Source organism: Phallusia mammillata, chromosome 4 (assembly GCF_965637545.1).
Source record: "Phallusia mammillata chromosome 4, kaPhaMamm4.hap1.1, whole genome shotgun sequence".
NCBI lineage: Eukaryota > Metazoa > Chordata > Ascidiacea > Phlebobranchia > Ascidiidae > Phallusia > Phallusia mammillata.
Genome location: NC_137255.1, coordinates 3,042,059 through 3,056,843, shown reverse-complemented (window position 1 = coordinate 3,056,843; position 14,785 = coordinate 3,042,059). Strand labels below are relative to the sequence as shown.

The 14,785-nt window shown below is 36.4% G+C and overlaps 2 protein-coding genes across 2 annotated transcripts; one reads left to right on the top strand and one right to left on the bottom strand.

Annotated features, from left to right (window-relative positions):
* Positions 1–3: 3 nt before the first annotated feature.
* On the top strand, positions 4–2,522 carry LOC145225026 (synaptogyrin-2-like). The gene is made up of 6 exons (XM_080091667.1): positions 4–194; positions 322–396; positions 500–647; positions 734–882; positions 1,062–1,214; positions 1,556–2,522. Exons 1-6 carry the CDS (start codon positions 93–95, stop codon positions 1,619–1,621), a joined length of 693 nt encoding a protein of 230 aa, XP_079947793.1. The 5' UTR covers positions 4–92; the 3' UTR covers positions 1,622–2,522.
* A 1,221-nt stretch (positions 2,523–3,743) lies between these two features.
* On the bottom strand, positions 3,744–13,102 carry LOC145224211 (palmitoleoyl-protein carboxylesterase notum1-like). Its single transcript, XM_080090655.1, has 9 exons — positions 12,697–13,102; positions 11,970–12,118; positions 11,836–11,896; positions 11,429–11,493; positions 10,606–10,844; positions 7,543–7,732; positions 6,319–6,469; positions 5,110–5,157; positions 3,744–4,797 (listed from the first exon to the last, which is right to left on the bottom strand). The coding sequence occupies exons 1-9, from the start codon at positions 12,942–12,944 to the stop codon at positions 4,377–4,379; spliced, it is 1,572 nt and encodes a 523-aa protein (XP_079946781.1). The 5' UTR covers positions 12,945–13,102; the 3' UTR covers positions 3,744–4,376.
* Between the last annotated feature and the right edge of the window lie 1,683 nt (positions 13,103–14,785).

Here is a 14,785-nt window from a genome sequence, read left to right as displayed (position 1 = left end):
CAATGTCTGATCCCAATTATTGTATTTTGTAAACGCAGAAAAACAGGTGTCTATTTGTAAAAAATCGTTAAAACAAATTTCAGTCTTAAACCATGGAACAGGGTGGAGCATACGGAGCTGGAAAGGCCGGTGAGCCATTTCATCCGATCGAGTTCTTAAAGCGACCACGAACGATATTAAGACTTCTAAGTTGGGTAAGTTATTCTTTACTTATTCGGGCGTTTCATGAAAAATGATTGAATTTATAAGGATTTTGTACATATATTTGTTTGGTATATTGTGCCATTCTTTCTGTCAGTTTTAATTTTTATTTTTTTGCAGGTCTTTGCCATTGTTGTGTTTGGCTGTATTGTTTCAGAAGCTTATGACAAAGAAAAGCAATGTATTTTCGGCAATGTAAGTAAGATCGGAATTGATTTTATTTTTATATTGTCAAACATAGATAGTGTTAAAGTAACTAAATTGCTTGAATTCAAACATTGTTTTCATGTTTTTTTAGGATGATAATGCATGTCATTACGGAACAGCAATCGGTATATTGGGATTCATTATTGTGACTGTATTTTTTGTGCTTGATCTAGTTTTTCCCAGTATAAGCAGTGCGGAAAAACGAAAGAAAATTGTCATGGCTGACATTTTCTTTTCAGGTAAGCTAACCTTTAAGAAAATATCATCATACAGATAGTCTTGTCATAACGTTTGTATGCAAAAAAAACAGTGTATGTTATTACAGGTGTTTGGACATTTTTGTTTTTTGTTGGTTTTTGCTATTTGACCAATGCATGGAGCAAACGTCAGGCAAGCGACATTTCTAGTAATGATTATGGAGCAGATAATGCACGGGCAGCGATTGCGTTCTCTTTCTTTTCCATCGGCACTTGGGTACGTTTTGCATATCAATCGCTACTGTTGTTAGCATTTAAAACAAATGTCAACACATGTTAACATATACATATAAGTCTATATTTATCCCACAGATATAATGAATTGTTTGTTGATGTGTGCATTTTACAGTTATAATCTAAACTAAGCGGCATTTTTAACTGTTAATCCTTTTTCAGGGTGGCCTAACTTACCTTGCAGTTCAGTCATACAGACAAGGCACATTGTCTGCCTTTGCACCCACGTACTTAGACCCTGCAACGGAAAGCAGTGCTCCTTACACCTCATTTCCAGGAGCAGCTGACATGACTTCGCCATCAACATACCAACAGGTATAAGATATTTTGTGTCATTTTCTGAAAACCAAAGAAAAGTTTATTAGTTGACAAAAAAATGTTTGTTTAAAAACTAGATCACAAATTATTTGACGTAAATCATATTTTCTGCTCCTGTTAACTTTGGTTTTGGTGAAATGTATATGCATTTTTGTTGTATCTATGTGTCTAGTATTATAGTATATGCATTTTTGGTCAGGTAAAATTAAGAAAGTCCCCATACAGTTTCAGTTTTAAAATTTCAGCCAGCAAAACAATGAAACTTTTGAACTAAAACCAAAATACAGAATTGTAACAATATGGCCATGAACTAAAACGAGCACTTTTTGCTTTTTCAGGGTCCGTTCACTCAAAAACCAGATGCCCCACCAGCAGCTACAGACTATCAACCACCTCCTTACTGAAGCCAGTAGTGCCAGATTTTCCAATGAAGCGCAATGATTTTACTGACCAATTTTATGGATATCTGAACCAGTTTATGTTCAAAGAAGATTCCTAGTCAACATGAATTAGTTGAAATATTTCAAGCAGCCAAAGTATATATTTGTTTTCGAGTTCCAAACTTGACAAAACACCTATAGCTCAACCTGGGTAAACCTTGTACTGTTTTGTGCATTTGTTTTTTACCTGTAAAATCAATTATATATTTGTCTTGTTTTAGGCATAAGCGTTTGTAATTCAAAAAGTTGGTATTTATATGTACTTGTTTAAAAGTTAAAAATTGTACTGACTATGGTTTTGTTAAACTTGCTTAATAGAAGAGATCTTTTTTTCTTGTCAGAAGTTGTTAAAATATTATGCAAAACAGTATAATGCCACATTTAGAAGTAATGTATAGGTCAAAAATACTTAGTTTGGTGAATGGTATATGGTTGCTCTGCTATGGCTTGAAAACAATTCTTGGGTGGATATAAATCTCCACTGTTATTCTTTATCTAAAGGCAAGTTCCTTTTATTGTTGTCAGTAGTTTTGTCTCATTTACCAGTAAAACCGGTGGTAAATGGTAACACATATGCAGTTGTTTGGTAAATAATAAATACAGTGGTAGCGAAAAATTGCAGTTGTAATACTGTAGATGTGTATATGACTTGCGCTTAACCAACCGTGTGTTGCTGTTGTCAACACTTAATGTTATTGTTGTTTTTTTGTTATTGTCACTTGACTGTTACTGTTACCCAAGCACATTCTAAAAAGGGACCGACAGTAATATTTTGACTTTGTGTAAATTGTAAAAGTATATCGATATGTGTGATCCCAGTTGCTACAATATTTTTCTGTGACAAAATAAAAACGCTTATCAAGAATTTTGAAGTGTTTTGTGGTTTCACATGGAATTAAATTCAACAGGTATCTTTTTTGTTTGTTTTTGACAATGTTAACCCACCAAAATCTTAAATGCTACCGTGGCATGTCACAAAAAGTTCTAGTCAACGTTTCTTCAAAATTAAAAGAAAGATTTTTTGGCTGTGTTTTTAAATCAAATGTATACTAATTACATCTTGACCAAGTTTAGGGCTAAAAAATCAATACCGGCGCTTTCCTGATTACCCTACTTGCCAATACAAAGTCATCACATATATTTATCAACAAAAAACTCCCATAGCGACCGCGGACTCTAAAACCGGCCGCTGCAATCAATGCTTTTAATTTGGTGAAAGTATCAGCTACTGTGAGTGGCATATGCCAGGTTTCTTGACCAGTCGGGTCGATTTTAGGCACCGGCAATAAAGCTACTGCTCTTACGGTCTCGCACACTCTCCTCTGCTTGATTAAAACCGTTGGCGAAAAATCGATGATGCCTTAAGGAAATCGTCAATTGACTAATTCCAGAATGCCGGCTGTCACACAATCGTTAAAATTACTGCAGTTCAAATAGACTGTAGCTAACTTTAAAATTTTATTATGTACGCTTACCATACGTCCTTCTTTTGGAAGTCATGATCTCCTTTTTAATTAAAAGCATCTGTTTCTCTGAAAACCATAAAAAATGTCCATCATATCATTGTTGTCATAAAAAATGCATCTTCAATTCGACCTTTGAGAAAATGTAAAAAATATAGCTGGATTTTAATCATTTTTCGCCCAAACTAAACCAATTAAGCTTATTAGGCAAATGTATGCTTAGTCCATACCTTCAAATCTATCACGGAAAACAGTGATTTGTAACTTAGGAGTTGGAACAAAACATAATGAATATTATTTCTAATCCTAGTTGATCCATTGATTGACCTACATGCAACCAGAAAGATAAATTTCGTTTCATACCTTAACCTACATTATTGTAGTTGGTATGTTACATATTTAGGAAGCCAACGGCATGAATAGCTTGGATTAGTGTAAAAAATCACTATTTGTAAAGTTATGTTGACTTGACCCTTTGCGAAAAAGTGCATTAATCTGTTTCATTTTAAAAACGTGTATAAAGCTTAACTTGTAAAAAAATTTGAATTTTGTAATAGTGTTCTAGGGAAAGGGAATCACGCGCATTAAAACCTTTTCATAAACTAAACGACCCACTGTCCAAACAATATTCGCGACATTTTATTGATTTATTGTGGTGCATTGACTTGATTCTTGTAACATTATAGCACACAACGGTGAGGCAATTTATATTTGGAAACGCCTGGCTATAGGCACAACCTACAAGTAATTAATTGAGCTAAAAATGACACACTTTTCCATATGTAGCCTAACACTTTAAATTTCAAATGTTTCAAATTTGTTTTAAAGAGTGGCGTTGTGGTAAATACAAAAAAGTGAACAGTTCAACTACAAATTTACACGCATGCCTTTCGAAAAGGCATCAGTTAAGCAACAAAATTTGAGCCGTCGTAATTGTGATTCTGAGGTCAATAAAGACATGGTAACATAAAAGCAAGTTACAAGCCTACTGCTATTCGTATATCTTAGCATTTTTGTATGGAACCCCAGTAGAAGTAACAATAGCTTGTAGGTTTGGATTTATAACAAAAAAGAGAGATTATCGAAGAAGGTCGTTTTTTATGGCAACAAGTAACAAACAAACAAATACCTGCATCGGTGTTACAAACTGGCATAGAAATCTTATTAACTACGTTAAAAGGAATCAAATTTGTACACCAGGGAGGAAAAAACTTTTTACACTTGTTGTAGCGATGTAAATTACAAACAAATCTCTTTTAACCGCCGCAGTAAGCCTTGTAAAATTCGCTTCTGCTCTCAAAACCATTTCTCCTCACTAAACTGTCGATATCAACACCAAGAAAGTCAAAAATATCTTCATTTGAGTGAAGGAATAGTCGTTGACATGATCTGTTCCATTGGGGTATACAGGAAGTGTCTATGGCCCTGTATATACAAGTCGTCGACCCTTCAGTTTCAATGTAATCGTCGTGATACCAATAAGATGTCCATGTGCTGTTTGAGGCTGCTTGCTCGATGACCTCAAATGACCCTGTTTCTGATTGAGCTTGCTCGTTGAAGGACATAATATCGTTTGAGGACGTTTTATTGTGACTTTCGGCTTCTTGTAAGCTCTTCTCCCAGCAGTTAAACGCGCTTGAAAGGTTTATGTCAGACACCAATATTGAAGTCCATTCCCTACATATGAAAAAAACGAGTTTATAACCATAAATAGTAAAACTACAAAGTCATTAAACATTTGAATGTAACTTTTGTCATTGTGAATCAAAACGTATTGTGCAATTAACTTAAGAGGTGAAACGTCTCCTCTTATTGCCTTTGGTCGCGGTATATCGCAACCAGTTAGGATGCAGGAATGTCCTAAAATCGATGTGACCTTGAGGTCCTTGTTTACAACATTGACTTGAGGTTAATTAATCAATGTATAGCAACAGAACTAGATTAACGTTGGAACAAACTACAACATTTGCTACAAATTAGTTAAATTACCTTCGCTCCAATACGGCGTGATCGATACACGATGGAGAAAACACTCCGCTGCAAAGTAAAACACGATGTGTTATACAACATAACATAATGACGCAATAGTGCGGCATTGTTTAATTCGAACGCGTTATAGAGTTGTAAGTCGGGCCAGGCTTTTTAGGGCTTTGGTTTTTTTACCAAAGAGGCTTGATTCGGGCCTGACTTTACAATCTGTGTCCGTAATTTGTTTAAATCTAAATTACCTAGCTGAGTAACTATAGTTGTTGGACTTGATCTAATGCCCAACAACCATAAAATGTCTTGTTTAAGCCATTGTATATTATTTTCCATTTTGTATGTCCTCTTTATTATAGCCCTGTCAATCAACTTATGGGCCACAACGGGTTTCGCAAAAACGATTCTGTGTCTGGCTTGTATACTTTTGCCTTCTGGGTCGAATTTCGGCCCCGCTTACAACTCTAGACGTTAAAAGATTATATCTACCATCACTTGTCAAATTTTTGACTGTATTTATGAACTATAGTCAGGGTTGCCATACCGTCCTTATTTCTAAGAAATGTCCTTATTTTTGACTTGGGTCCTTCTTTTGTCTTATTTTCAACAATTACTAGTCAAATCCCTGCTACATCAGGTTAAAGTAAACCTAGACCTGAGGTGTTGTGAGATGCACGAAGTATTTTCTACGAACAAGGAGTAGCTGCAAAAGATTGTTTCTGGCCAAAATATTGCATATGATATGTCACGGCTCGTATAAATGCAAAGATTTGTTCAAAAACATTTGTTTTGTTTCGTATAAAAAACATTTTTCGGTTGGCCCTATTTTTGGTTTCAAGTCGATGGCAACCCTGACTATAGTTTTCATGTATATGCCATAGTTATAAGTGACATTAAATTTGGGTCCAAACCCGAAAGTGCAAGCTCGAAACCCGGCCAAATCCATCTTTTTTTACAGACAAAACCCGAACAGGCCTCCAATTTCGTGAAGATGTGGCACAAATTAGACCCAGTATGAATTCAGGCCCAAATTAGGCCCGTTTTGGCCAAATTTAATCCCGAAATACAACTGACAAAAAGTCTAATACAGTCTATAACAGTAAAACAATGAATAAAAGTTGTTTTTTTACGGAAAGCATTGTTTGATTTTCTAAAATTAACCAGTGGTCTGACAGAATTCGAATTAATTTATGTAGTAAATCCAAAATCATCTCTTACTCGACTTGTTCTAGTTGAGTTCGAATTTCAATGGAGAGATTTCTGATGTAACCCAGATAAAACCGGCTTTCTCTACTTCTTCCTAAGAAGTCCGCATCATCGGCCTGAATTTGAAAGCTGTCAAACATCCATTGTGCAACGAATACAGGAGCTGTGAAAAAATGAGAATTAGATTAATATAAATCATAGTACACCAGGCCCATTGTAGGCCTTATGCATGAGTGTGCCGTGATCGCTGGTCTGCATGAACGCTTCATGGCTGATCCCAGTTATGAGTTTACGTTCATCTTAATAGATTATGCCTATTCTATGATTGAAGGCGTATTTAAGAAAAAAAATTGGAGTGTCATGTTTTTGAATGACGTATAAATACGTGGTTGTGACGTATACGGTTTTGATCAGTTTTGTTTTGGAAAAATTGTGCGATATTTTTTGAAAATAAGCAAAAAACTTGTGTAGTTATGGATAAGAAAGTGCAATTAACCCCCTAAAAATTAACACTATTTGCAAAAACAAGGCCCAAATAATGCCAAGTGTATTTGTTACAAAACTAACTCTATTAAAAATATTAGCTTATGACGGGGCCAGGAAAGATTTAAAAACATTTGAACGCGGTCACGATTAAAACAGCGGAGAAATGTTATACAACCGTCGGCGCGTCCACGTACGCAAACCGCAGAGTAGCGTAGCGCGAAACCGCCACAGTGCAGCGATGCAGTCATTCTATAATGCATACGAACATCCCGAGTTGCTTGGCAACCGACCAACTCATGAAAGATTCATTGCAAGGTCACGTGACTTTTAAGTTGCCCACGTACTTCTTGAATTAAGAGTAAGTGACGTTTGACAAAGACTGTTACTGTTATTTTGTAAATGTTTGCTTCAAAAAGCCAAAAGTGCCGAATAAGTCTACAGTGAACCTCGGTTAATCCGGATCCGTTTGGACCAAAAAATTTGTCCGGATTAGGCAAAGATCCGGATTAGGCAAAGAGATTGGTTAAAGTCTTGCCACATTACAAATCATTTGTACCGCAAGTTTTGGCCGAATTAGGCGAAGATCCGAAAAATCGAATCCGGTTTACCCGTGGTTTACTGTATTTTGACAAACTCTATAAAATTTCGATTTACCAAATTTGAAAATTTACCTTAAAAAACTTTTACCTAAACGTACTTTGCGAATATCATGACTAAAAAAGCAAAAACAGCGACTATTAAACCAATTACCTGTGACGTAGGGATATATTACGTAACCGAAAAAGCACTTCCAACTTTCGTCGAGGGGCGTAGCCTGGGCGTGGCTGCTGGTGACCGTTGTGTAGCTCTGGTGACATCTAGCGGGTATGTTGGCTTGCCACACGGTGACGCCCTTGCCTAAATTCGCCACTTGGGGACAATTTACTCCCTTGCATTGAACCTAAACAATTTAAAATCCTTATTAATACAATAACCCTAAAAAACACTATTTCAGGGTTTTAGGTTTTGACTATGTTTGGTCGCTTTTGGAAACCTATTCATTTTTTTGTGTGTGTGTGGAGTCCGTAATTTAAAGACAGAAGTCAGGTATTTTGTAGTAGAGATACTAACACATGAACTCAAAACAAACAAAGTTTGCGAATCAAGCATAGATGGCGTAAAGAGCACAGGTATTTAAATTAACACTGATACTGGGGATAAGGTTTGAGACTAAATTTAACGTCAGGAACTAAGATATAAAACCTCACCCCAACCCGATAGCCCTAACCGTCAGCATTTTTACACGATTTGCTTATAAATATTCGCAAGTGCACTTTGCGCCATCTATCGGTATTTAGCAAACTTTGTGTGATGGGAGTTCTCACTTACAATTTAGCAAATTTGTCTGAATGGACTTCTTAGTACAATTTTCCTGGGTTGTAGCGTTAGTATTAAATCACTATGTTACCAAAGGGTTCCTTTTGGTTAGTTATAAAACCTCACCCCAACCCTATAGCCCTAACCAGGTTTTTTTTAAGGTTTGGTTTGGGTGACCGCTAAGTAGTTTAAGAGACCGCAAGTGTTTCATTTAAATACCAAAAAATAGCCATATTTGCTTAAACGAATTATTTATTCGTTTTGGGAAACCGCTGGAGAAATTTGGGGAACCGTTTCGGTCCCACAAAACACCTTAAAAAAACACTGGCCCTAACCGTCGGCATTTTCACATAATTTGCTTTTAAATATTTGCAAATGCTTTTTGTGTTTATCCATCGGTATTTTACAAAGTTTGCCAGATGTTGGTTATTACATAGCAGAATTTCCTTAGGTTGTAGCGTTAGCATTAAATCACTATGGTTATCAATAGGCTGCGTTTGATTAGCATTCCGTCAGAATTAAGTTATAAAATTCTTTTAGTTTAGTTGTTCGCATCCGGGGAGGAATTTCTTCCAAGGAACCAATTTTAAAACTTGAAAGGGGAGGAATTTACTTTAATTTGTTAAATAGACACTTTAGTTCTGGGAATATAACCTGTGACGTTGATAAAAAGCCCAATATTAAATGATCTTTGTATGGTTTATTATATACTATGTAGTCTATTGGGGAGGAATGAAAATGTCTTAAATTGTTAAGAAGAAAATTCGTCGAAAAAAGTTGGGAACCACTGTTTTAATTGTTTACCAGCGAACTCGTATGACCGAAGACGTTTGTTTGTTGTTATTGGTTTTATAAATCTCTTTTTCCGCCAATTTAGTAACGCTCGAATAGAAAAAAATCCTTGCGGTACGCTTTGATTCAACCATGATTCATTTTCGTGGCCTCATAATTTTTCAAGCTGTATAAAGATGAAAGACTTTTCACAGAGTTTTGTTACACAATAAAGGCTTCATTGTTGGGAGATTACTCCCAAGTAATCTTCGTTAATCAGCGGAAAAAGCGCGCCCACGCCCCCTTTGGTGCCAGGGGGTGCATCATTGTCCCCCCGAGAACAATGGACATTTGTCAAGAAGTTCGACTTTGATAATAAGTGCTTGAATTCCTGCTCTGAAGAATTTTTCCTAATTCAAAATGGCGCCCGGGAAGAGAATGAACTGTTTTGAATGCTCTGCACTTAGCACCATTTTATATTGGAGCCCTCCTTTTCTGCCAGAATGAAAAAAACATCCCATCAAAATGGACACTATAAATGAGATTAAATTGGTCTACAAAATTACGAAACGAACTGACACATGTTGGTGAATTATTTTTGCTAATTTTGTGTCGTGTAGGCATAATTTAAGCAGTAAGTAAACGCTGTACACCGCTGTTTCTGATTTTACGCGGCCTAAAAGCACACTTTAAACAAAGTTAAGGGTGACATCGTAAATCTATATAGCGGCGTCTAAATATTTCTTTTTGTCAGTTTCATGTAAAATAACAACGATTATAGATTAATGCTGTACTTGATTAATCGTTAAATCATGATGAATTTTGATCTACACCTAATTTTGATATAAAAGCACTTGGAATTGTAGTTTAGCAACCATTTACGCAGACCTGCGCTCCCGAACAAAACAATAACAAAAGATAAGAATCATTTTACCCGGTGGTTCCCAACCTTTATCGACGAAATCCTTCTTTAACAATTCAAAATACTTTTATTCCTTCTCAGTGTACAACATAGTAGATACTAAACCATACAAAAACCATTTACACTTGGGTCTTTTATAAACTTTACAAGTTATATTTTCAGAGTTAAAGTGTTTATTTACTCCCCGGTTGGGAACCAGTGGTTTAAATTTAGAGGAGTGTTTCTTAACCTTTTTATCGCTCGTACCGTTTGAGCTTTCATTAAAATTTTGTCGTACCCCCTGACCGGGGGGCCGAAACGGTCCCCCAAATTTCTCCAGCGGTTTTCTAAAATTTGGACTTGCAAATATATGGCTATTTTTTGGTATTTAAATGAAACACTTGCGGTCTCTTAAAACTACTTAGCGGTCACCCAAACCAAACCTTAAAAAAAACCTGCCCCTGACTGCAATGGCCGACGGAAGTAAATAAAATTGTAATAATAGGAATTAAACTCAGTGTAGTTATAACTTGGGTGTTGAATGCATGCATTGAAACACTATTGTAAGTAGTACAAAGACATTTAACAAAGTGACTTGTTACGAATTCTTCAAAAATATGCCTAAATAGCGTATAATTTCACCCTGCATGTCGTACCCCCTGCTTTGGTGCTTCGTACCCCCAAGAGGTACACGTTAAGATTTAAAGTATTACGAATATTTACCAAATCTAATGCAATCAAAAATGGATGCCAAGTGAATGCACCAAAAATCTGGAAACCCTTACCTGTTGCTCCATTTCTGGACGCAGAAGATACCAAGCAGAGTCAGCAATCCCTCTGATCCGGACTTTTACTCCCAGATCAGTGATAAGAGACTGGATACGATCAATGTTCATGAAGACTCCCGTTCCTCCTGCACTGCTGCCTGCCAAGATGATACCTGATGCATCCTTCATACCTCTGTGTGTGATCAAATGCCGGAAGACATCCTCTAGGATCACGGATCCCATAAAGGCGTAGGATGCTGCATTGAGGAACAAGATCTAAGTTAGTTAGTGTTAAAGTATACAGTTGCCCAATGATTTGGAAAACAAACAAAAAATCATTGAAAGTTGTTGGTATCGATCATATTGAAATAAAAACGAAAGGTTACGGTAAAAAGGCCAATTTGCAGTGGTGGGATTCAAATTTTTGGCCAGACGGTTCTATCACAAAAGTCATATTTTTCAGCCGGTTCTGTTACAAAAAGTCCTTTGACAGTAACCGGTAATGCTAACCGGTTCGCTGATCTCATAAAATTTCGTGAGACGGTTCTATAGAACCGGTGCGTACGGGCTGAATAACACCACGGCCTATTTGTTTTATACAACGCATTGTCTGTGGTCAACACAAGATATAGTTACAATTATAAAATAAAACGAATTTATGTTCAATGTTTTTCTCGGCAATTTCTTGGTCGTTGTCATTGCGCTGCGTTTTTCTGTGGCCCGACCAGAACGACATTTTATTACTTCACAAAATTAAACGTTTTTCAGGCCATTAACGGTGCTAATAATTCTACACTCTTTTAAACAAAAATCCTATACGTGTTTTTTGAGCATAAATTACCGTTTCCAAAATTGTGCCTTGGTGCTCGGCCTGTCCACATATCGCTGGAGCAATAAGGAACGTAGCTGTAAGAAAGAAACAAATAAAAAAACAGTTTAATGAATAACATACACAGTGTTTTTTTAAGGTGTTTTGAAAATTTCTCCAGCGGTTTCCCAAAATTTGGACTTGCAACTACAACTACAGTTTTTGGTATTTAAATGAAACACTTGCGGTCTCTTAAAACTACTTAGCGGTCACCCAAACCAAACCTTAAAAAAACCTGAACATACAGATACCCTTTACAAAAAATATTGCCAAGATATTACTTCTCTAGTCATTACTTTTATTTATGTGAACCTACTTACTATTTATGTGAACCTACTAACTGTTTGGTTTAAAACGGCAACAAAAAATTAGCAACTTACACCATATTAGCGTCAAAAAGATACGGATTGTAATCTTTGCTGTCCGACATAATTCCAGATCCTTTAAAAAAAATTGATAAAAAACATAAATTTGAAAAGTCAGAAAATTTGAGCAATGTAACCAACTATCTTACTTTCTTTGCACTGGTCCCAAGTATAAGAACTGACAAGCTGTGGATCTTGAAAACCTCTGTTTTCGCACGATGTTGCGTCTGCGCAGTACCAACCTCCAGGAAGATATATTACCCATTGCTTACTCTCCGGCCGTCTTCTCAAGTAGTAACTAAAACATAAGATCTCTTGTTAATTGAGTTATACCAGTTTTATCGGTGTTTTATGCCTAGTTGTGGCATCGCACAGAATTGGTAAGGCATGGCTTTTTTGCCTGTTACTCCCAACAAACTGGAGTGCTGTTGGATGGCTACACTTTACAATACGGCCAATCTCTTGTCACCAGCTGCACTGATGAGACTTTATAGGTCGAAGCAGTGTGGACTGTTTGCACCTTACTTATAAGCTATTGGGTAAAATTCGTTTTTCGACATTTGTTGTAAAATAGTTGCCAACATTTTTGGCTCTTGTAGTAACTTATAGTAAACTGTTTTCGATTTCTGTATAGCTTTTAAGTGACAATATTAAGTTTCTAATTGAACAAATGTGTAGCAAATACAAAATATAAAGCTAATCTAAGCATATGTACAAGACATACAAACTTGGCAACTTACTAACAAAGGGAATATAGACTACAAAAGGTCATTTTGACGAATTATTTTGACAAAACTATTATCATTACCAGTACAACAACAAAGAAAAATTAAATCCTTATTTAACATTGGGTATTTAGACTAGAATATCACTTACCCTGCGGGGCTGTGGTCATTACATTTTGCCCTTCGTCGTTTTGAGAACTTGTACAAGGTCATTTGCGACGGGAGGCATTCCAACTGTTCGCGCGTGTTTGTTACCAATGACAACGGTACTCTTACCACTTGAGGGCCAGATATTTCGGGAGATCTTTTATCATGATTGCCGGTGGGTAATGAATTTGCAGTTAAAGTCAAAAATAGAAAACCCAGCAACAGTTTAACGAATTTTAAACTGTTATTCATTTTGCAGTGTTCTATAGCTGCAAAAACTTAAGTTTAAAAATGTGTTAAAGTTGTTTTGCTACAAGAAAAAAATGGTTTCTGCGTTTGAAAACTGATACTTTGCAAACTGGCACTAGACGTTTAGGGGATTTATAGTCTACTTTCGAAACAAATTTTTGCTTTTTTTGAGCTGTCTATTATCAAAACCTCCAAAGCTATCATTATTTCATTGTTCAACGATTGAGACATTAAAATATGTAATTCTTTCCCTAGCTATAGCACTAATCTTTTAGGATTATTAAATAGTAAAATACAGGCAAAGCTTGATACAAAATACTTGAAAAGCTCAAACAAAACTGTTCGTATATGGAAGAAACTCCACATTTATAAAATCTCTTTTTAACTGGTCGGAAATTTATTTAAAAACCTTATTCAAAACTGCATCTTTGCTATGGGTCCTTGTACTACAAAATTCCTTCTCAACAAACGCAACTCACAACAAAGCAAAAAATCAACCCGATTCATTTTTTCTTGCGCTCATCACATGTTGATAGATCTTGATTGGTCCAAAGAACTGTCCGTCAAAGTATCGGGAACCCAAAATCCGACCCTTTGAAGTAGGATCAAGCGGCACGCGCCAGTGTTTGCGCGAATTATTAGCGGATCAAGGGAATCAAAGCGCACCCAGCGATGCGTGACGTAAGGTGATGACGTCATTGTGGTGTTAGGATAGCAAACACAAATCCAGGGGGTAATTGGGATTAGAACTTGCGGTTTTCAAACAGCAACACCACGGAATACAACAGACACACTGAAAAATGAAACAATGTATACTGGACGTTTTTTTGCTCAGTGACGTGAGTATGGTTTACAATGACGTAATGCTAGTCTAAACAGTATAAATGGAGCTTTACTAACCAGTGCTTTTTGTTCTAGCTCCGTAACACGACATTAGTATCTTAGTTGTATAAGTATAGCACAAAACAATGTAATAATTTCATCAAAATCATAACTGCCAGAGTATTTGTGTGTATAGAATACATCATACAGACGCTTTAACAATCGTCATCAGTGCCTGGCAGTAGTGCTTTTGATTAAATTACTTTTTAAGCCCGTGTATAGTGTTCTTAAATGCAATCATTGTTGTGTGCAAATATTATTTTTATTGGTAAATTTTTTTAAAACTTTTGTAGAGTTGGAAAACTAGGTACTCTTTTTTGCAATCTTTGTGTTTTTCAAAGATAACAAACCTAATAAAGCTCTAAAAATAACGACTTTTATATGTGATCAACCCATGGTACCTAAGATCCTCGTTGTACAACCTTTACACACGAAATACTTCGAAGCTTTCGGCAAACTTCAGTCGCGGTACTGTAAGATGAAAGTAATTGTTACGTCACCAACGCGCGTCGGCCACCCTCTGATCTTTCGTCGAGTCACGCTTGAACGATCACGGGGCCTTGCGTACGGGAATCGGCCCCTTGGTGCCCAATTTTCCCTGCAAACTGTACATGGCCTCTATTGTTTCCAGAAAAACCACTCAAATTTGTGGGATTTTTTGTAAGCACTAGGTTTACTTGTGTGTTGTTGGTTGCCGATTTGTATGGAAACAATGCTACATCGGTTTGCCTCATAGCAGCCGGCGGACGCTTTTGGTATTTCTCCGTAAGAGCTGTAAATATAAAATGCTTGTTCTTTTATAGCGTTTAAAAATCTATGCTGCGTGAAAATAAAATGTTAATCACAAAAATCCATGCTGTGTAATAAACTGATGCGTGTACACAGTTTGTACCTCTAATGTCGCTTACAGTGGTTCTCAGTGTACTAAGGGACTTGCGTGTATGTCCAAGCACATGAAAATA